Below are 24,491 nucleotides of genomic sequence, written 5' to 3' on the forward strand. Positions count from 1 at the left end.
TCCAGGGCCATTGCTCCCTGAAACCTCTCTGAAGGGGGCCAGGTTCTGGCTCATGGTCCTTGGTAGGTCTGAACTGCATAGCTAATGTCCCGGTCTAATATAACATACATTAACCTGATAAGCTCCAGGGAGCCTTAGGGGCTCCCCTCAGAAAATGAAGTATACAAAGTACAGAATCTACAACATAAACAGACTAAGGTTAACAGATACTCACCACCTTCAAGTATTCCAAGGGGACACCAGCCTCCTCAGATCGACCTCTCTTCAGCATCCTACCGTGTACTACTTCAGGTGTAGATCTCAAGTACACTGAAATATTGTTAACATATTTCCATCTTTTGTAATAACATAGAACTAATTTGAAAAATGCAAAAAACAAATTGTTGAGACAAAATATAACTACATAAAAATGAATTACAAAGAGCTTAACTTTAAATACACCTGGAAAAACTAATCCAATAAAATATGGGCTGACCCTTCATAAAGAGTGGTGGTCTTGTACATATCAAGGTCAATGTCAAGGGAATTTATGCCTAATGATTTCATTTGTTTAATAAGAAACAAATGCAATAAGAAAGAAAACACAAGAACAAACCTAGAGTGAGGAAAATGAAGACAGGGATACTGCTGAAGAAACGGAGCAGAGAAATAAACACACACACACACACAGCAGGGACGGCCAGACACAGACAAACAAGGCTACTGTACATAGCATTATAGACACAGACCAAACTCTTTTATACAGATTAATGAATGTTAAAGAATGTCCACATAATGTCGCATTCAAATCAAGATTATATCTACGTAACCGTTTTTTTTATTTCATACAAAATAATCCGTTTTCCCTAAGGAATTCTGGGAGGGAAAATCACACTTGAAACTTGATTGAATTCAATAATATGGTCACTAAAAAATAAGAGAACAAATGATGAGTAGACCATCTTCCTAGAATGTCAGAAACCTTTTATTTACTTAATTCATTTATTTATGTATATACAAGAAGGTACACTGAGGGTTAAGAGTACATAGCAATAATGATCTTACATTTTTGTAAAGCCACTAGCACGCATAGTGTTTCGGGCACAAAATGTTAATACACAAGATGCAGAGACTAGCAGGAATAATGAAAAAAAAAACATTTAGTTGGTTAAGGAAGCACCTGATGGGGTGGAAATGAGTCAGTTACGTCAAGCTGAAGAGGAGTGGAAAGGTTTTTTTTTTAGGGCTCTGTCCTATTTAATTCATGTTAATTTCTAATTAATGTCCTGTCTAATTTGATATAAAAACCTCTCTCCTGTTAAGTTGGTACTGTATGTAAATGTTTGTGAATGATGCAAAGCTATTGAGCAGAGTAAGAAAATAAGAGGACTAAAATATTAAAGACATGACAAACTTCAGGAATTGGAAGATAAATGGCTGATGGAATTAAATCCAAAGAAAGTGTAAGGTAATGAAGATGGGAAAGGAAGATAAGAGACATGCAAGAAACAATAAAAGAGAAATGCCTGGGATTGGATACAATCCTCATACTATTACAATAAATTTAGGTGAAAAGGGTAATGTTAGGGGCATATGGGAAGTTGTTGAACATAAGGACAGCATAGAGACTAATGACATTAACATAACTGAATCAATGAGAAAATCCGTAAGAGATTATACCATGTCGTGGTCTAGTCGCCTACTGTGTGTGCGTGGGAACACCCACCACAAAGGTTCGAACCCTCATCACGGCTCCTACGGATTTTCTCATAAGGAGAGGACAGTATTTATAAGTTAAAACAAAGAGGCTTTCAAGGGGAAACCATTACTGAAGTATGCAGCACTGGCAAGGAAACTACTTCCTATGAAACACAAAATGAAACTGAGGAAGTACAAAGATTTGATTTACACTCACAGAATAAAGAAGGCTCAAGCAATGAGGACAAGTTAGGGGAACCCAACCTCACAAATTTAGAAGAGAAAAGATGCATAGAGATATGATTACTATTTACAAGAAACTCAAGAAATACCAGCAGACAAGGTGGACAAGGATAGCATATTTAAAAGGAGGCAAATTAGTAACAAAGTTCTCATAGCCTGATCAATTGTGCCTAAAAATAGGCTTAGGTACCCAGGCAAAGGGGCTAACAATTACCTAAGCCAGTCATTCTAGAAACACGAAGGTTAGCAAATCTAGTGAAACAACCATTCTTTCCCAGCCACAAAGGTACAACCTGTAGGTACACACAATGAATCAAGGCACAAAGAATGAACCAAAGCCAACACATACAGGACAAAGCACTGGGTATTAGTACCCTGTGTCCAAGAACAATCACCCATGACTCGAGAACAAGTCAAGAGAACTGTGAAAGAAATAGCATAGTGTCAGAGAACTAAGGCACTGCCGAGCACAGCCAACACTGATCCAAAAAACCAGCGTTGAATGTAATGAAACGCCATTTTCTGGGTGAGCCCCAGAGGCTCCCTGGAGCTTATCGAGCTAATGTATATTAGACCGGGACATTAGCTAAGGAGTTCAGACCTACCAGGGACCAGTGCCAGAACCTGGCCCCTTCAGAGAGGTTTCAGGGAGTAATGGCCCTGGAAAAAAACCCTTGTGGTTGGGGTTTTCCTTATCTGCAATCGACCGGGGATAGGCACCCAGAAAGGTAGGCATAACAAAACAAACCCCACATGGTAAAACTAAAACAAAAAAACGAACAGAGAGGTAGAAACTCCCTACAATCCTAAGGAAACAAGCAAACATCACACTTTACTGCCGTGCCGATCGTCCGCGCAGCCCTCCCTGCCCCGGGGGGTGGAGGGGGAGCCCCGAACCTACCGCATCGGCTGCCTAGCTTCAGTTTGGAAGCTAAGCTTCAACCAACACGAAAAACTGCCGACCGGTGGGAGGGAGGGTTGCCAGGGAGCCTCCGGGGCTCACCCAGAAAATGGCGTTTCATTACATTCAACCCTGGTTTTCTGTGGGGAGCCCCTATGGCTTCCTGGAGCTTCATACCCAAAGAGAAGGAAAAGAAAGGGCTAACCCGGGAGGCGGCCGCCACAAATTCCTCAACACGAAGCCGAAACAACAGGCAGCAACCTGCGACCCAAGGCAACAAGAACGCACAGGAGACGCGCATAAAGAATGGGCAGCCAAGAACCTGTGCGACCCTCAAATCCCTGCACCCGAAATAAGCCCTAGACATCACCAACACAGCAGCAAAAGCTGCAAATGTCCGAACACCAAGGGCGCAAGGACAGACCGCAGGCTGGAAGACTGAAAAACTCTGCGGACGACCTGGGAGACCCGAGCCTTGAAACAGGGAACAAGGGGAACCGGATCAACCCAAAGTGCATCCCCAGACACGGTACGCAGGTAACGGCAAAAAACGCAACCGGACAACACAGGATGCACCCCCGGCCAAACCAATCAAGCATCAATAACCCAAGAACCCCTCCGGAAAACAGCCGTCTTGACCGTCGCCAGGACGGAGAAAGGCTGCAAACGTACAAACCTACCACCAGTACCAAAGAGCAGAAACCTGAACCGAAGGGGCTACCACAAACTGAGAAGATAAGAAGGCACCCTGATCAAGGACCAGGACGGCTCAGGCGACGCATGAGCAGGCCGGAGGTGAAACAAAACACGAGAAAGCGTACGAAACGGGGCAGATGTGACTTCCACCCCGAACGCAAGCTGGAACGGCTCCGCCAGCGCCGCACAAAATGAGGTGACAGTAAGAAACATCAAATAACTGGAGACCTGAAAACCCAAGAAAGGACAAGACAACCTGATGTGAAAGAGAAGACAACTTACGAAGAGCAAGAAAAAATGCATAGAAACACCAGGAACGTCATACTGTCACCAAGATGAAGCTCGCAGGTGGGACACCATCAACAAAGCCACCTGATCACCACAGAGATGGTGATACCCGCCTCAAAATACCAGACGCGAAGAGCCGAGGAGAAGGCCGAACCAGTCACGTACAGGACCGATCCGACCTGCCAAAAGAGGCGGAGCCGCGGGAAAACGCCCCGGGTTCAGACACCTATCAAGCAGCGTCTGAATATAAAGTTGTGCCGGCCACCAAGGAACCATAAGGACTACTCTCGTGGGAATGGGCTGCAACCGAGCCAGAACCCGAAGCAACAGCTGGACCGGTAGAAGAGGAACAGGTACCCCCACCTCGACCAGTCCTGCCGAAAAGCATCCACTGTGAACGCCTCGCAGGCGGGTAAGGGTGTCATATAAAATGGGCGACGCCTAGACCACGCCGACTCGAAGACGTCCATGGCCAGGAGTCCATACGTCCGACAGAGCCAACAAAATGAGTCAGCGACGACTGGCCAATCCGCGAACAGAGGAATGAACCGAGACAGCTGTCCACCAGGATGCAGGACACACCCCGGACATGAACCTCATGGTTCATGTCCGGGGTGTGTCCTAACCTAACCTAGCACAATACCAATCCCTACCCAGGGCCAAACAAGGGCCCCAAGCCCCAGCTGGCCCAAAGGGCGAGGTAAATGCCGAGCAGCAAGAACTTCTATGGGAATGGTTCCTGAATGCCCCAGGGAAGATAACCCTGTTACGCAGGGGCATTACTCACAGGGCGCTTAGGGAAGTCAGCCACTAAGCGCATGCAGCCCCAGCACTGATGAGGTACTCCTGGCCACCGCACAACACAACACACGGCAGTGAACGCCACACAAGGCAAACACCGCCTAGGAAACTGAGGCCAGAGAAGCGTCTATCCCGGTTGACATTAGCTTACGAAATGAAGCTTGGCAGCCGGCGCGGTAGGTCCGGGGCTCCCCCCTTCCCCTCTTGGGGCGGGGAGGGCTGTGCAGACGATCGGCGCGGCAGTAAAGTGTGATGTTTGCTTGTTTCCTTGGGATTGTAGGGAGTTTCTACCTCTCTGTTCGTTTTTTTGTTTTAGTTTTTTACCATGTGGGGTTGTTTTGTTATGCCTACCTTTCTGGGTGCCTAACCCCGGTCGATGGCAGATAAGGAAAACCCCAACCACAAGGGGGTTTTCCAGGGCCATTGCTCCCTGAAACCTCTCTGAAGGGGCCAGGTTCTGGCGCTGGTCCCTGGTAGGTCTGAACTCCTAAGCTAATGTCCCGGTCTAATATAACATACATTAGCCCGATAAGCTCCAGGGAGCCGTAGGGGCTCCCCACAGAAAACTGTGAAAAAACAAATCAGTGACAATGAAGTAAATATGTAAAATTATCTCTCTGACAACTCCTGCCTCAAACCGTGCCCCGAGCAACCTCCATGGGGCGATTGCTCCAGGAATACTTATAAATCATGATTTTATCTCATAATTTCCTCCCTCTACCATGGCCAAAGTAAATTATTTTTCTCATGATCAGAGAATACATTTTAACAATATTAAAAAATATAACTGAATTTTTTTACTCGCACATAGCAGGGTTGTTGTGGAAGTTCGAGCACGCAACCCAGGGGTTAAGCATGCAGTTCTGACAGCATTGATTCCTACCTTGTAAATTTCCTAATCAGTACTTACCAATAAGATCAATTCCAATATCCAGCTTAGATTCCAAGAGGTCATAGTATTCACACAAGACACTGTATTCAGCTGCTTTAAGATGACCACAGTCATGGCCACTCTCCACAAAACAATATCTGAAAATTTTACATATCAATAAATTGCAATATTTTCATTATTGAACACACTAAGCTATTAATAACAAATTTGGTTCTAAATTATCATAAAACTGTAGAGAGGGATTGAAGGTAGTAGATCATGCTGTTTAACAAATTTAATTATCAATTCAAATGACCTTGGTGAAATAGAACCAAGGGTTAAAATATAACCTCTGCATATGGCAGTACAGTACCTGAAAAGAGAACGCAAAAAGTATAAATGTTCCCAAAATGCTGCACTTTTTTTTTTACCAAATACTCCAGGTCCCAATGTCTGGCATATATCACTATAGTACAAACAATATTATGAATTCAGTACAGTTGGTCATGCCTGCCACCTTCATCCATCCTCCCCAACCCACTTATACCGTAATATACCTTAATCTAGCAGTCAGGACCACTCCCCAGGATGAGTTTCCAGGGGCTTCATGTCTAGGGCATCAACATCTTGGTTTATCTCTACATTAGCTCATTTGGGCTCCTGATCATTGTGATGGTCTGCTAGTTCAAAGTAGCACATCTGGAAGAGCTGGGCCCCTTTTGCTTTCTCGGCAATGCCAAAGTCTTGGTTCCTGCTTTCACAATACCTCTCCTTGATGAGATTGCTCTGGGATACAAGTGCAGCTTCCCTTTCCCTCCCAGATATGGCCTTCTTCCGAATCACTTCTTATAGGCTCCTGGGTTGACAATTTTACATATAGGTTCCCTGGTCCACATCTGACAGAAATGGTTGAACCAGTGTCTTTATTCCTCATCTCGTTGCCGGCTCCAATATTACCTCAAGCTTTTTACGTGTGTTCAGTGTGGGTTAGGGTTGTCAGCAGTCTGATCAGATTGGTCAAGGGCACTCTTCTCTGACATTGTTACAGTCTCAAAATCAACATTCAGGATGTGGCAACTGGATGTTGCTCAAACGTACCTCTCAACTGAGGGTCACTGTATGGCAATCACACTGACAGTGCTCCAATGGTGTTTTGCTTTATAAGGCAGGGGGGATACCTGGTTGATACCTGATTGATGGGGTTCTGGGAGTTGTTCTACTCTCCAAGGTCAGGCTTGACTTGTGAGAGTTTGGTCCACCAGGCTGTTGCTTGGAGTGGCCCACAGGCCAACTGTGATGGGGTGGGGGGGAGGGGAGGGAGATTCTTTCTCTTCCTCTCTCCTGTTTTTTAAGCTAGATGCTGACTTTTCAGGCTTTAGTCCTCACAGTAGTTCACATTTTTGGGGTGTTGTGTTCACATGCAGTCTATAATGGTTTCATCTGAAAGGGAGGGAGCTGGACTAGGGTATTGATACTTTGGATATCTGAGAAGTTTCTCATTCTTCAGGTGAATTTGTTTGCATCAAAGTGAAACCGCAAGCACCCTATTTATAGGACACAATTTGTTTGCTTTTGCAGTATATCCACTACATCTAAACTGAAATCAGTTGGAGTCAATTTATCTGTTTTCCCTAGGAAAGACGCTGTTGACAGTCCCGTGAATGTTGTAATAAGTACTTGTGGGTACATAGGCATACTGTTACTGGCTTTTGTTTGCAGGCTTAGATTTATCTTTTTCCCATAGCCCATCTTAACCTTAACTACAGTTAATGATAGGCAGAATCATTGTTATGGTAGAGGGTGGCAGTAAGAGTAAGGGATAGCACACAGCAGGGTGTGGAGCAAGCCGTCTATCCAAGGAGAGTGCAACAGACCAAAACATGGCCAAGGCATCCTCTGTCTTGACACAACACTCTTTAATAGCAGCAGCTATACTGTAGTATCACCATGACTGTAGATTATAGGACTCAACAGGTGTTACTAGCCTTGTGTCAGTGATCTGGTTACATTGTTCCTGGAAATAGTTACTTCATCAAAGTAGATAGACTCAGGCATAAAGGATTAATTTTCACATAGGTGAGCAGGTTTATTTTGCTTATTCTTTAATAACAAGGACATATATACGATTCTGGATATATCCAGTCTTCAGGTAAATATAGGAGATAATTTGACGAGCACCTAGACGACTTAATTCAGAAGTCCCACCTGCTTAATAGGGTTCTGCGAGTTGTTCTACTCCTCAAGCCTGGCCTGATGCCAGGTTTGACTTGTGAGAGCTTGACTTGGTCTCACAAGACCAAGTTTTGACTTGGCGTCAAACCTGACGCCAGGTTTGACTTGGTGAGAGCTAAACATCATGTTATTTTCCACTGCCCAGTCAAAAACTTTATAAATATCTGCTTGTATTTTTTCAATGTCTTCAGCAGTGTCGGAAAATCCGACACCATTTAATAATATCAATGCAATTGCAGATAATATTGCTGCGTTGTATACACAAGTTACCCATAGAAAATGTAACTTGTAGTGGAATTTTCCGTCTATAGAAAACGGGATATCATTGCCACATACTATTATAAATTCACCAGCTATTCTGCTGGGAATTATTCTTAAATACATTAGTCTTTGGACTTTACCATCATAAAAACATCTCATATAAATTAACTTAATTATCAATATTAAAATTGAGTAAATGTGACCCTTCTATCACTTACTGATATCTGGACATATAGGCCAGTAGCGTCAGTGGTGAGGGAGTGGTCAGCCATTGTTTGTTAGACCACAGAGGCGTAGGGAGCAAATTCGGCTCCTATTATTTCTCTTGGACAAAGTGTTATGGAAACCAAAGGTCTTCCATCATCAACACGCTGTCAACATAATCAAGGAAAGTGTTCTGCCGAAACCCGTTTATCTAATCATTTTTGGCCATTAATGTCAGTAGATAGGGCGAACTGGTTAGAATGCAAACAGCCTCTTAAAAAAAGGTAATTAAGCCTTGGTCTTTATGATTCATTATACAGTGTTTTCTCTGATATAGCTGTCATATATTAGGATTCTGGCTTTACAGCTAGTGCCTTTGACAGGTCAAGAAGAGGAAGCAAACTTTGTGTATCAGTTACTGGGTGACGGAAGCTGCCTCAAACGAGGAAATTTGGTGTCTACATCCTAGTTATACCTGATGGACTAAGCCTGCTGTATAATAAGATAAGGAACCTCCTTAATGTATACTAATATATGTAGTTTAATACTGTAGTTTGATTGGCTGCATATATATAAATTCAATATAAACCCCCCCTGATGTGTAGTGGATCGATTTGTGAGATTATTGCAGAAATACAGTCCACTTAACATCATACAAATTGCTATCGAAATATATAAATTAAATAAATATAAATCTCACAGGTCAGTTCCCACATTATATGGTCCTTCGAATCTAGATTATTTAGTCGTTCGAACCTAGATTATATGATCATTTGAACCTAGATGGTCTAGAGAGCTAGATTGTCATCAAATTAAATAAACTAGTGTAATAAATTAGTGAACAACAAAGCCAGTCAAAGACGGCGGCATTGCCTCGAGCTAGCCTAGTATGGCCAACAGCCATACCACGTTGAGAACACCGCTTCTCGTCCGATCAGCGAAGTTAAGCAACGTTGGGTTTGGTTAGTACTTGGATGGGTGACCACCTGGGAACACCAAATGCTGTTGGCAATAATGTTTAATTAAGGGAGCCAGGGCGGCCGAGCGGACAGCACGCTGGATTTGTGATCCTGTGGTCCCGGGTTCGATCTGGGCGCCGGCGAGAAACAATGGGCATAGTTTCTTTCACCCTATGCCCCTGTTACCTAGCAGTAAATAGGTACCTGGGTGTTAGTCAGCTGTCACGGGCTGCTTCTTGGGGGTGGAGGCCTGGTCAAGGACCAGGCCGCGGGGACACTAAAAATAAGCCCCGAAATCATCTCAAGATAACCTCAAGATGACATTAGCTTATGAACTGAAGCGAGGCAGCCGGCACAGTAGGTCCGGGGCTCCCTCCTCCCCCTCTCGGGGCGGGGAGGGCTGGGCGGACGATTTTCACGGCAGTAAAGGGTGATGTTTACTTGTTTGCTTGTTTCCTTGGGATTGTAGGGAGTTTCTACCTCTCTGTTCAGTTTTTGTTTTAGTTTTTTACCATGTGGGGTTTGTTTTGTTATGCCTACCTTTCTGGGTGCCTAACCCCGGTCAATGGCAGATAAGGAAAACCCCAACCACTAGGGGGTTTTCCAGGGCCATTGCTCCTTGAAACCTCTCTGAAGGGGCCAGGTTCTGGCGCTGGTCCCTGGTAGGTCTGAACTCCTTAGCTAATGTCCCGGTCTAATATAACATACATTAGCCCGACAAGCTCCAGGGAGCCGTAGGGGCTCCCCACAGAAAGACACTGACACAAACACCTCCTGAAGGGCACCATCTTGCAACAAATTCAACCTGCAACGAAGCGCCGTTGGTCCCATATAGTTTTCCGAATCGAGGTTGTACTGTAACTGGAAATGTATTTGGCAGAGTAATGATTAACTGAGTAGTATACCAATAAATGCTGAATATCTCATGAGCAATAGGATAGTGCTAGAGGAGGTATTGCAGATGCATGGTTAGTGGAGCTACATTGTGGTGAAAGTGTGTGAAGCTCTTGTGGATGTATTGGCCGTAAGAAAAAAGAAGTAGAATTTGAATTAAGAAGCAGTGGGTAGGGAAAATTACACTACTAATTTCCATATTGCATGAACTTATTGCTAGTTATTAAATTGGCCATTTTATTTTACTAATGAAAAAAACAATCTGGAATTACCTATTATTCTGAAGAGATCGTTCAATTAATTTGACAGGACTGTTGCTGTCCTGGAGGTGAATGTTAAGGCGGGTCAGCTGAACATATGACTGAAAGAGGAAGCTCCAGCGCTGAGGGTCCTCATACAGCTTCCCTAACAGATTGTGGCCTTTAAGGTTTGTCCATAAATCAATAGGTTCCTGAAATATTTATTATTATTCTTCTTGGAGGTATTCAACTGTATCCACTACTTTTCTTTCCAAAAGAAATTATTAACTTTGAAGTGATGCATCATTTCAAAATACTTCACTTACTCTACATTTTAACACAATAGAAAAGTGACGATAAAACAAAATTGAGCAAGTCGTCAGTAAAATATCTCACTGCAGTTAACTTGTGTAAAAAGCTGTACCATAAAGTCAGAGCCACTACTTTAGTTAAATGGCAATATTATTCTTATTAAAGCATAGAATGTAAAGTTTTAAGTGTGATATTCGACGATATGCATCTGAATTAGGCATTATACAAGAAACTTAAAAATATTATGCATGATAACTTGGGATATGCTTAATTATATATGTTGTTGTATGTGTTATGTATGCTTGTGCACACATGCATGCATATATATATATATATATATATATATATATATATATATATATATATATATATATATATATATATATATATATATATAATATATATATATATATATAATATATATGCGAACAAGCCTGAATGGTCCCCAGGACAATATGCAACTGAAAACTCACACCCCAGAAGTGACTCGAACCCATACTCCCAGAAGCAACGCAACTGGTATGTACAAGACGCCTTAATCCACTTGACCATCACGACCGGACAAAATGAGGTGATAGCCGAGGCTATTTGAACCACCCCACCGCCGGCACTCGGATAGTAATCTTGGGTTCGAGTCACTTCTGGGGTATACATGTGTATACATGTGTATACATATGTATATGTGTGTGTAATTACCTAAGTGTAATTACCTAAGTGTAGTTACAGGATGAGAGCTACGTTCGTGGTGTCCCGTCTTCCCAGCACTCTTTGTCATATAACGCTTTGAAACTACTGACGGTCTTGGCCTCCACCACCTACTCACCTAACTCACCCGCCTATGGTTCGGAGCAGGAAGCAAGGGAGGAAGTGAGTAGAACAGAAGGGGAGGAACAAGAAGCGGAAGGAGCCAGAGCCGAAGCAACCCCCACCCCCAAGTCCAGACCCCAACCACCAAAACGGGGCAGCCTCGGGGCATCCGGGGCCGCAAACCAAGAGCGTTGCAGCAACACACACCCAGCAAGCAACGCCGCAGCCGCCTGCACCCGATTATCAAGACCAGTGGCCTGGGTGAAGGAGAGCGAGTACCGACAACAATCATCGGACGACTCCGGGTCACAAGAACAAGGACCCAACAGGCAGCATGGCAGAGGCACAACCGGTGAGTGTCACCCTGCGACAAGGGGACAGATCAACTGTCAACTCGCAGGACGCGAGGGGGACTCCGGGGACACACCAAGAGGACCACGGAGCCCCCGTGGGGTTTCCCAGGGCCCTTAGCCTTTGGTACACACTAAGGGAAGCCCAGGCAGGGTACCGCGAACCGGCTCCCAAATCTACCAACAAACTGCTAAAGCTGAACCCTCGGGACATGTCCACTCACGGGGGCCAAGCGGGGAGTATCGCCAACAGAAGAACTTGAAAGAAAATCACCTAGAACAGGAAAGGGGGACCATAGTAAAGGCAGACCCCCACCAGGCAAAAACAAAAACAAAAGAAAAACCCCGCAAGAGGACAACGTACCCAGGCGGAACAGAGCCGGCCGCTGTTAACCCTTAAACTGCGCATGGCGTATATATACGCCCTGAGTAACATGTCCCACGGTGCGCATGGCGTATATATATATGCCATAGGGTGCCAGGCCCGATTCAAATGGCCCGCGGCTACACAGGGTTCACAGTAGCTTCCTCAGTGCGCTTGTAAACAGGCACCATTTTTTTTTTAAATCATGGGCAATATTCTCAGGTGTGAGAGGCACAGTACTGTTGGAGCAACCAAGGCTGGCGCACGCAGCATGAGCGAACAGCATTGCTGTTCAGCTTGTGACCACAGCATCGCCGAAAAATGTCAAAATAAATATATAATTGTTATTATTTAGCGATGACAATATTACAGATGACCCATGACTGTGATATAAATAACCAGGGTTGTGATAATAGCAGGATTGTTGTAATAATTAGCGCTGTGGGAAGAGTGATGCTGAGAGATGGAGGGAGACAGCATCGTTTACTGACTGTGTGGCTAGCTGTTATTGTTTGCATTCACCATACCAGGTCAGTGGTTCTCTATGGTGAACACAAATGTAGATACTTATATATAATGTGTGTATTAGTGTAATAACAGCAAAAGGATTATGCTGGGAGGAGCCATATGGGTGACGGAGGTGACGTCGTCTGCACGATTTGTCTAGCTGTTTAGAGGGTGGCTGGCCACTATGCTCTTTGGGTACACTACAAGCTTAGGTGTACAGTTACGGTGCATAAAACATGTACAGTAGATATTTATATATAATATGTATATATAGGGTAATAACACTGCAATCAGTATTGTTGGGGTAGAAAGTTTAGTGCGTGTGACCTTGAAAGAGTGAGGGAGCCGCCAGCCGCCATCTGTGTATAGCGACGACTCTTAGTGCCTGAACTAACTATATCAGCTTAGCTGTACAGTTGTGGTGAACAAAATATATATATATACTTATATATAACGTCTGTATATAGTGTAATAACACCACAAATGGTATTATTGGGGAAGAAAGTTTAGTGCGTGTGTTGAGGGAGTGGCAGCGAGTGGCTGGCTGGTGTGTGGCGGTAACTCTTCGTTGCTTTTTCGACTCTCAATACCAACTTAGTGGTTCGTTATGGTGACCAAAACATGCAGATACTTATATATAACCTGTGGATAGAGTGTAATAGCAGCAAAACTATATGTTTATTGTTTTAAAAACATAATAATTGAATCACTAATATGCACATCATACTTTTGAGTATAGCGATTATTCACCACTTTTATTATATAAATATATTACAATACACACTATTGAATAATATTACTGCAAAAAACTAAGAAAAAATAAATCGGAGACATTGAAACAATTAGGTAATAATATCTTTGTGGCAACTCCCATCTGTCAGCGCGGGTGACGCTGACCGGGTCTGATGACCGCTCTGTCAACGCCCACTTTTTGCCAGACTTCCTCAGTCAATTGCGCCCAAAATATGTCACCTACGATTTTTTTTTCCTCGTGCTCAGAGTACACAAATTAACATGTTTAGAAGACGAAAAAAAAAATTTGAATTTTTTTTTTTTCTTGCGCACAGGGGTGTAAATGTCCCCAGGACCCCTGAGCAGTGTAAGGGTTAATGGTGAAAACTAGCTGTGCAGTACCCCGCGCCCCTACCAGTGATGAAAACTACCACCTACCCAGAGACAAACCAGGGGAACAAAACCCCAGCCGACTCCAAGGGCGGCCCAGTACCGAGTAGTAAAGGACACAGCGGAGGCAGAACCCACGGTGACTTGTGGAAGGTGGCCCCAAGCCCCAGGGGCAGTATTTACAGGGCACCTAGGGAAGATAGCCCTAGGCACATGCAGCCCGAGTATCGTGGAATCTTACTCCTGGCTCACACCCCACCGGTAGAGACAGTCCACACCACAAGGCACAGAACTGAAACAAAAACCGGAGTCAGAGGCACTCGACCAGCCAGTAATACCATCAGCCAAGAACTGCCAGTTGGATCGGCGGCGTGGAGGGTCTGGGGCTCCCGCTTCCCCCTCTCGGGGAGGGGGTGGTTGCGCAGACGGTGGCGCGGCGACGTGATGACGTCATGCTAGTTTGATAATTTTGTTTGGGGAGTTTTGTCCACTCGTTCGGCTTTCGGTAGCAATAATTTCACCAGAATAGGGGTTTGTTTTGGGGCGCCTACCTTTCTGGGTGCCTGTCCCGGTCGATGGCAAACATAGAATGCTCCCAATCACAAAGGAGTTTCTATAGGCCATTGCTCCTCGTGCCTCTCTGAGGGGGCCAGGTTCTGGTTCGTGGTCCCCGGTAGGCAAGAACTCCTAGCACTTTGACTGATGCCAGAAAGTTATACATATCCATTCAGCCTGGATAGCTCCGGGGAGCCGACGGGGCTCCCCCCAGAAAAGGCTTTTAACAGAGTTCCACATAAGAGATTGTTCTGGAACTGGAACATATTGGAGGGGTGACAGGTAAGCTTCCAACATGGATGAAAAATTTCACGATAGAAAAATGAGAGCAGTAATCAGAGGCAATGTATCAGATTGGAAGAATGTCACAAGTGGAGTGCCACAGGGTTCAGTTCTTGAACCGGTAATGTTCATTGTCTACATAAACGATCTACCAGTTGGTATACAGAATTATATGAACATGTTTGCTGATGATGCTAAGATAATAGGGAAGATAAGAAACCTAGACGATTGTCATGCCCATACTAGCTTCGTGGTTCGCTATGGGGAACACACATGTACATGGGTATATACAGTGTGTGTGAATAGTGTAATAACAGCACCAGGAGCATGTTGAGAGGAGTTTTACAGTATTGGTGAGGGAGGTGACGTCGTAATCGTAGCATCGTCTGCTGTCTGCTGTGTGATTTGTCATGCAGAATATGGTGGCCACTGTACTGTTTGGACACGATACTGGCTTACTTGCCTAGTTCTGGTAAATAAAACATGTAGATAGGTATATATAACATATGTAAATAGGGTAATAAAAACAATAACAGTATGGTGGGAGGAGCAATGTTGACGAGCTGAGATGTTGGAGTGAGGGAGACTGGCTGGGTGTGGCTGCTCGCACTCGCGGTGTTCTTAGTGTGTTAATGGTGAATGTATATAGTGTGACAGTGTATAGTGTGTACATATGTTGTAAATATACACATATGAACATGAACCATTGGTGTGAATAACTATGATTTGGAGGAGCAATGTTGGTGAATACAATGTTGGAGGAGTGAGGGAGGGCTGGCTGAGTGTGGCTGCTCACACTCGCGGTGTTCTGAATGTGTTGATGGTGAATGTATATAGTGTGTACATATGTTGGAAATATACATAAATGAACATGAAACATTAGTGTGAATAACTGTATGATTTGGAGGAGTAATGTTGGTGAATACAATGTTGGAGGAGTGAGGGAAGGCTGGCTGGGTGTGACAGCTCACACTCGCGGTGTTCTGAATGTGTTGACGGTGAATGTATATAGTGTGTGACAGTGTATAGTCTGTAAATAGATTGTATATATACATAAATTAGCATGATACATGGTAAATATGTGCAACGTGTGTACACAAGTGTCATGCACGTAACACAGTGTCCTCGGACAGTATGGATGTTTTACTGCCATAATATAGTGTACGTGTTCATTATACATAGGATTAGCACGTAAAAACAAATAAAATGTATTTGGAACTGTGCGCAAAAAATGAACAAAAATATATTCGCAGCAACTCGCGCGCCCCACCGGCCCCGGGAGCTTATGGCACAGGCGAACGGGGAATGATGACGTCACGCGCCAACTTACGGACCACATGGTAGCCAAAGTAAGAACAAGTTCGAAATTTTTTTTGACATACCCATACTGAGGGAAGGGTTTTTGACACTTTACAAAAACAAAAGAATTTTTTCAAGAGAATTTATTTCCTGCGCACTGGGGGGGGGTGTCATATTTATAGGCAGCGCAGTTAAAGGGTTAAAGAATTCTGACAAAGAAAAGGATCTAAGTGTGGTTCTAGATAGAAAACTGTCACCTGAGGACCACATTAAGAACATTGTGCGAGGAGCCTATGCTACACTTTCTAACTTTAGAATTGCTTTTAAATACATGGATGGTGAAATACTAAAGAAATTGTTAATGACTTTTCTAAGACCAAAGCAGGAATATGCGATGGTTGTATGGTGCCCATATCTTAAGAAGCACATCAACAAACTGGAAAAGGTGCACAGACATGCCACTAAGTGGCTCCGAGAACTGAAGGACAAGAGCTACAAGGAGAGGTTAGAGGCATTAAATATGCAAAACTAGAAGATAGAGGAAAAAGAGGCGATATGATCACTACGTTCAAAATAGTAACAGGAATCGATAAAATTGATAGGGAAGAATTCCTGCAACCCGGAACTTCAAGAACAAGAGGTCAAAGATTTAAACTAACAAAACAAAGCTACTGGAGAAATATAAGAAAATTCACTTTTGTAAACAGAGTGGTAGACGGTTGGAACAAGTTAGGTGACAAGGTGGTGGAGGCCAAAACCGTCAGTAATTTCAAAGCATTTTATGACAAAGAATGCTGGGGAGACGGGACACCACGAGCGTAGCTCTCATCCTGTAACTACACTTAGGTAATTACTTGTTATAATGCATGCTTGTGCTGCAGACAAGCATTATTATGAGCTTTAGACTGCATGCTAAACTTTACCATGAGCACGGGTGCTGAAGCTTTTCAAATATTCATTAGCAATTAATTGTTTAATTGCTGAAAGTTTCAAGCTTCCTTTATCTAAAACAATTTTTTTTTTTTACTCATTAAAACTACCTACATCTTTGAAATAGAACTGTATATTTACAACCCAAAACATTAACAATTTCCAACAAGTTATCAGTTTAACATTTTTAACTACTAAACATTACTAATAGTCCTGTTTATTTTTCAAACATATATGTGAAAATGTTTTTCTTTTTAACAAAACAAGATTTAATTGCAGTTTTGCTGCATAATAATATGGCACAAAAATACATATTTAAATGTTTCATATACTTTGTAATTACAATTTTTAACAAAGTTAATCACAAACTGATGGCATACATTGTCAGCTGGAACATATCCTCATGAATATCCAAAGATCATATTTATACAAAATTAATCATTATAAATCCAACACCACCACAAACTTGACCTGGTCTTGTGCACTAGTTAATTTTGTATTGACATTATTATGGGTCCCATAACACGGGTCTATGTCCTTAGCTGACAATCAAGGGAACTTCGTTCAATTTTCAGGCAGAATAGAAACTTTGTGCACTTGTCTTTTCATCAAGTACCTCTGTTCACCTAGCAGTAAAATAGGGACCCAAAAGTTAGGCAATTGTCATGGATTGCATCCTGGGAGAGGTCAGTAGTTGACCTATAGGGAGACCTAAATAAGCTTAAGTTCAAGGTTCTTGTCCCCAACAACTACAATTATTATCTGGCACAAGACAGAACATTGGTAACATTCCTACACCTTATGTGCAACAATTTTTGTACCTTGGTAGTCTGCTATAAAGTAACTTATACTGTACTGTCTGTGCTTTTTATACAGTGTGAGGGTTGGCATACAAGAAACACAAGAGCCTCTGTGATAGCAGTCACGCAGTCACCAAGCAAACAGACAAGAGAACCAAATCGTGTTGGGTTGGATGACAATGTGGTGTCAGTGCTGCCACCTGGTGGAAGTCAGTAGTAGCAACATAGTGGAAGTTAAGTGGTCTTTATGTTGCCACCCTGAGTATGGAAGAAGCACCATTATATCAACATTCTGGGCTGGATTAAGTAATCTGCACTGTCTCCCAAGCACTAGCATGAACTGGCAACAGTTCATAAAGATTTCAATTGCACGAATACAATTGTAACCTTGCCCTAAGCCCTAACTAGCGGATCTTTTCCAAGTCGTGAAAATTATTTTGCCCTTGGGGAATAACTGAATAGTTCATAAATAAAACTATTTGCACTTTCAAAACAAAAAAAAGGTAAAGATGATTGGAGAAAATTTCCCTTAAACTTACTTGATGTGTAGCCACTCCAGGCATGGATGAGAAGTACTTTAGAAAGGTAGATTTACCACTGCCAATATTGCCCTCAATTGAAACTGTGAAAGGACGTGATCGCACCTTCTTCTCAGAAACTTCCTGAAAAATGTGAAACATTTAATCTTTAGTAAATTGTATGTACAGTAGCTAGTAAAGATAAGACAAAAATCTCCAGACACTTCAGAACAGAGGCAGGGTAAACTGCAGCTTCAATGAGGAGCGTATATTGCAGGCCAACTGCTCACCACTAGGTAGTGTAATCATCCACACATTCCCCTTACCCTACAGAGAGTAGGGGGGAATTGGACTGGGAATCACTTTCCCTAAATTCTTTGCAACAAAGAAAATTTTACCTCCATTCCAGGCCTCCCACCTATCCAGGCCCATGTGTGGAATGGAATAAATATTAAAAAGAGAAGGAATGAAGAAATTTATGAATAACTTAAGGTATACTTTATAATAAATGAACAGTGATATGAGGCATTGAATGACTTCACATACTGCAGTTCCAGGCGACTGTAAAATTCAAGCTTAAAGTTAAACATTGCTATTACACAGGCTCCATTTGGTAACTAAAGCAGGAATGAAATACTTTAGAAATTTTACAGAATTAGATCCTTATGATACACGGAATTGTAATAATAATAATGTAATAATTATTTGATAGGAACAGTAGGAGAAAGTAGTAATAATGAGAGCATATTATGGAGCTATATTTTTAAATAGTAAAGTATTAGGTGAATTAGTAACACAAGGATCATTTGGTAGATGTGATTTAATAGTGCAGGTTTAATAATGCAGATTTAATAAATAAAATAGCAACATATTTTAGGTACTTCTTTGCTTTACTTGTGAATAGTTTGTAATGACCAATTCTTTACTTCATAAACCCTTAAATTGTGCATGGCGTATATATACGCCATGAGTAACATGTCCCACTGTGTGCATGGCGTATATATACGCCATAGGGTGCCAGGCACAATTCAAATGGCTCGCAGCAACACGGTGTTCACATCAGCTTCCTCAGGGCTCTTGTAAACAGACGCCATGTTTAAAAAAAATGGTGGGCAATATTCTCCGGTGTGAGAGCCACAGTACTGTTGGAGCAATCAAGGCTGGCACATGCAGCACTGCTGTTCAGCTTGTGACCACAGCATCGCCTAAAATTGTCAAAATAAATATATAACTGCTATTATTTAGCAATGACAATATTACAGATGACTCCTGACTGAAAAAAATGACCAGGATTGTGATAATAGCAGGATTGTTGTGATAATTAGCACTGTGGGAGTAGTAATGCTGTGGGAGGGAAGGAGATAGCATCGTTTACTGACTGTGTGGCCTACCTGTTATTGTCTGCATTCACCATACCAGCTCAGTGGTTCTCTATGGTGAACACAAATGTAGATACTTATATATAATGTGTGTATTAGTGTAATAACAGCAAAAGGATTATGTTGGAAAGCCATTTGGGTGACGGAGGTGGCATCGTCTGCATGACTTGTCTAGCTGTGTAGAGGGGGGGCCACTATGCTCTTTGGGCACCCTACAAGCTTAAGGTGTACAGTTACGGTGCATACAACATGTAGATACTTATATAATGTGTGTACATAGTGTAATAACACCCCGAACAGTATTGTTGGGGGAGAAATTTAGTGCGCCTGACCTTGAATGAGTGAGAGAGGCAGCTGCCAGCTGAGTGTAGCGATGTCTCTTAGTACCTGAACTAACTATATCAGCTTAGTTGCACAGCTGTGAACAAAACATGTAGATACTTATATATAATGTGTGTATATAGTGAAATAACTGCAAAACTATTTGTGTATTGTTTTATGAACGTAATAATTGAACCACTAATATGAACACCATATTTTTGAGTATAGCAATGATTTACACATTTTATTATATAAATCTCTCACACTACACACTATTGAATAATATTACTGCAAAAACTAAGAAAAAAATCAGAGACATTGAAATAATTAGGAAATAATATCTTTGTGGCAACTCCCACCTTTCAGCTCGGGTGACGCTGACCGCCTCTGATGACCGCTCTGTCAACACCCACATTTTGCCAGACTTCCTCGGCCTATTGCGCTCAAAATGTCACCAACGATTTTTTTTTATTTTTCCCGTGATCAGGGAACACAAATTAACATTTTTAGAAGACAAAAAAAAATTTAGAATTTTCTTTCTTGAGCACTTGGGTGTAGATCTCCTCAGGACTCCTTAGTAGCTTAAGGGTTAAGAAGGGAGTACCATATTTTAGGTCCTTGCATGGCATGTTTACATAGATTCAATCAGACTCTGGGAATGTCAAAGAGATAGCAATTTCTTGTGCAATGTTCATAGGTTCTATCACATCTATATAGAAATTGCTTGAAATCAAGGTTGTACAGTATTAAAGTATAAAGTTTTGTAGATGTAAGAAGCACAGGAAAGAATATAATATATGGAGTTTGTTTATGTTCAGTATGTTTAGGCACTTAACAAAGGGAGGGGAGGGTAAAATATTGTATGAAGACAGAATGTTAGTTCTGATAGCCGATTTTGCTGGGCGATGACTGATTTGAGGTTCTCGAACAGACCCAACAAGATAAAAGATAAGTTAGCGATTAATAGTGACTAGTGTTAGAAGAGCAGAGGGCACATAGTATTACTGTATTAATTAATTAAGTGTTGAAGCCTCTTGCTAATGTATTAGCCTAAGGATCGTCCTTCACTTTTATTCTCAATCTTCATACAGTACTGTTCATTTGAAGATCAATTTAGATAATTTGTTCCCGAACAAAATATTTCAGACTATCTCAGTGTTTAAGCTTATTAACATCCATGAGTGCACCTATTTGCTATTCACTGTTTACTGTATCACACAAGGCATAAAGTATCACACAAGGCAAAAATTTTCACATAAGGCATAAAGTATCACACAAGGCATAAAGTATCACACAAGGCATAAAGTATCACACAAGGCATAAAGTATCAAACAAGGCATACAGTGTTTGAGAGAGAAGATAATTTAGTGCCATCAACAAATAGTATACATTTAATAATATCAGAAACATAAGGAAATATATACGTATACAGTATATAATATAGGAGAGGTCTTAGTGTGCTGCTTTGGGGTACTCCAGTGGTTAATGAAAGAGTAGAATATATTATGTTATTGATGATTACATGGTTATGAATGCTTACCCATCAGTGATTACAATGGAGAGATCTCGCTCTTTATGCCCTGCCTCCAAGCCATTCACACCTGGTGCATTAATTACCCCTCCCCTTCTCAATATTAATGTTTTTATCATATTTCTTTTTAAGGTTGTGGATGGAATTGGCTTCGACAGCTTATACCTTCAATGATGCTACTTCCTTACCACCCATACAGGGAACGATGAACTTCCTTACACCTCTTGAACCCAATTGCATATACAGCTTCCACCAATATCCCTTTGTTCTACCTCTTTTTAATTTAAATATGCATCCTTTATCCCCTTTATCAAGTCCTCTCAACATCTTGTCCGTAATCATTATACCTCTTTCTTCTCTCCTCTAAGGCTGAGGGTGAGTTCTCTCAACTTGCCCTCATAGCTGAGGCCTCTCAATTATGGTACTTACCTAGTTGCAACCCTCTGAACTTTCTCATTTGTGTTTTTGCTTCACAACATGTGGGTTCCATGCAGAAGCTGCATAATCAAATAATGGTCTCACATATGCAGTATGTATGGACTTGAAAACCTCTTTGTTTAAATTCTGAAAGATGTTCTATGTTTGCTAGCTTCCCATATGCTGCTGATATTATGTTCACATGAGCTTCTGGTGTTAGTGTTGGGATTACGCCTACTTCCAGGTCTTTTCCTCTCTTACTGTTTCTTGTAACTGCCTTCTCCTTATGGTATAGATAAATACAGGTCTCCTGGCTCCCTTACCCATTTTCATTACTTTGCACTTATTTGAATCGAGTTTCAGCAGCCATTTATTCGCTCACTCCTAAAGTCCTTGCAGCACCCTACAGTTCTCTTTAGTTCTTACTCTCCTTACTAACTTTGCATCCTCTGCAAACATCGATGTGCGAGTGAACATGCAAACATGCTCGCTCTTTCTGTGAGGTCATTTACATTAATTAAAAACAGCGATGGTCCTAAGACAAAGGCCTTCGGAACACCACATTCTACTCGTCTCCAGCCTGACATATCCTCTTCGATAACCCTTTGTTTTCTGCCATGTCGAGTGCTTCCGTACCCAGTCCAGTGCCTTTCCTGTTATCCCTGCTTGTCTCTCTGTGTATTAGTCTTTTGTGAGGAATTGTATCAAAAGCTTTTTGGCAGTCTACCAAGATGCAATCTATCCATCCTTCCTTCTCTAGTCTAATTTTGGTGACCCCCCATCATAAAATTCAATCAACTTTGATAAGCATAACTTATCATAACAAACATAACTTATCAAGATAACTCAAGATAAGCATGATTTTCATTCTCTGAAGCTGTGTTGTGCATGTTATAAAACTTCCTCTCTTCAAATGCTCTACAATCTTTTCCTTGTTCAATTTTTCGTAGAATGTTGTATGGAGTGCATATTAATGCATAAGTTTAGTGCTTCATATCTGTCTGTTGTCGAGACACAATAAGAAATAATAAAGTGGCCTTGAATCCTGTAGTGCTGAAATTTAAGTGGAAGATTATTGTGATTTTTGGAATTGAAAACTTTTTTTAAGGTTAATGAAGTCAATTTTTTTTTTTTTTTGGGGGGGGGGGGGATTCATTATACAGTACTTATAATGACATTATTAGTACTCTGCTCAGATCTAAAGTTAAATTGGCTTGAATTGTGTATGCTTGCATTGTGTATCAGTTTGTATGTGAATCAGTATTTTGTGTATCAGTTTGTATAAAGTATTTCAAATAGGTATAAAAAATAAAACCATCTTGAGGAAAAAAAAAGCTGAACTAGGCCAAACAGTGGTACATTATTAAGGCATAAAGATTCTATACAATTATTAATCTCTGGCCATAATGAAGAGTAGCAAAACAATATTAGAAATTGTTTAACATGAGTGAGAGCAATGTAACATGTGAAACAAATATTATTATTATTATTTTTCAAATTAATATCGTTTTAGATATAAAAATACTGTATATAGTGACTTTGGTTTTGTGTTCGACTGAAAGGTATAATGGGAACTCAGGCGATGAACACCAGGTTAAGTGTAGATTTATTTGCAGACAATGTAAGGGTTTTATAAAAGATTTTATAAAGCCCAAATAATCAAACCATTTACAAAAAAAGTCTACTCTTTAGGTGTTTATCTATGTTATTATCAACACTTGGGGTTTAGTATATCGAACCATAAATCAAAAGGCAAATATATATTTTACATACTTTGAAGGTAGTAATATATAAGAAAACAATTTGTTTATAGATGCTACGCCTTCAGACTTTCTAATTATTTCCAGATTACTAACCTTGGATGCAATATAGCCAAAACTTCTTTGTAAAAGCAAGGATGCTGGAAGAAGTGACATCCCTGACTTCGATGGTACTGGTGTTGTAACAGTATCCACCTTCCTCTTTGCAGGTAACAAGCAAGAAGAAGTAGAAAGCATATTTTTCATGCTAGGTTCATGAAGGTTAGAACCTCGGAAGTACTCCATTGTGGAGTCTTCCCGTGTTATAAGCTTGACGGGAGACTCTGTCAAAACTTTGGAACACATCCTGAAAATACAAATAAATCCTCAAATTATATGAAAATAATGCTGTACAGTATACCGTAATAAAATATTGTGACACGGAAAATAAAGTCAAACCAGGGTATATCCGACGACATGAAGTACACATGCAACAAGGTCAATTATTACCATTGTTTTTTTTTATTTTATTTTATACAAGATTTCTTACATTCTTGTACAGCCACTAGCATGCATAGCATTTCGAGCAAGTCATTAATCCCAACTTTTCCCAAAATACAATATGCCAAATCGTTTAACAACCAGGCACCCATTCACTGCTGGTTAAACAAGAGGCTACAGTTAAGTATTGGTGCCCAGTAAATCCTCTCCGCCAGGATATGAACCCAGGTCAAAATGCTCGTGAAATGCCAGCAAGTGTGTTTTACCATTTTACCACAGGGATTTATTGCAAACCCTCCCATGGCATGGCATCCCATGGTTCCACCAAATCTTTAAGTCAATGGGCTTTCCGGAGCCCATTATTTTGGGACCATAAATTATTGACATAGTTATGTTTGTTTAGGTTAGGTTAAGATAGGATAGGTTAGGTAGGGTTGGTTAGGTTCGGTCATATATCTACGTTAGTTTTAACTCAAATGAAATTTACTCAT

General features: G+C 41.5%; 1 protein-coding gene and 1 non-coding gene across 4 annotated transcripts in view; one reads left to right on the plus strand and one right to left on the minus strand.

Annotated features, from left to right (window-relative positions):
• The window catches only part of LOC123763999 (deoxynucleoside kinase), a 32,031-nt gene that overhangs the window by 2,970 nt on the left and 4,570 nt on the right, over positions 1-24,491 (minus strand). For all 3 annotated transcript variants that reach the window (XM_045751430.2, XM_045751431.2, XM_045751429.2), the window contains exons 2-6: positions 23,617-23,866; positions 18,134-18,256; positions 10,300-10,478; positions 5,517-5,635; positions 215-309 (exon numbers count right to left, since the gene is read on the minus strand). In XM_045751430.2, the coding sequence (XP_045607386.1) occupies positions 215-309; positions 5,517-5,635; positions 10,300-10,478; positions 18,134-18,256; positions 23,617-23,866 (766 nt within the window). The remainder of the gene's footprint in view (positions 1-214; positions 310-5,516; positions 5,636-10,299; positions 10,479-18,133; positions 18,257-23,616; positions 23,867-24,491) is intronic.
• LOC123764165 (5S ribosomal RNA) lies at positions 9,067-9,185 on the plus strand. The gene has a single exon (XR_006773529.2). It is a non-coding gene; the product is annotated as a 5S ribosomal RNA (ribosomal RNA).

This window comes from Procambarus clarkii, chromosome 23, assembly GCF_040958095.1.
Source record: "Procambarus clarkii isolate CNS0578487 chromosome 23, FALCON_Pclarkii_2.0, whole genome shotgun sequence".
NCBI classification, from domain to species: domain Eukaryota; kingdom Metazoa; phylum Arthropoda; class Malacostraca; order Decapoda; family Cambaridae; genus Procambarus; species Procambarus clarkii.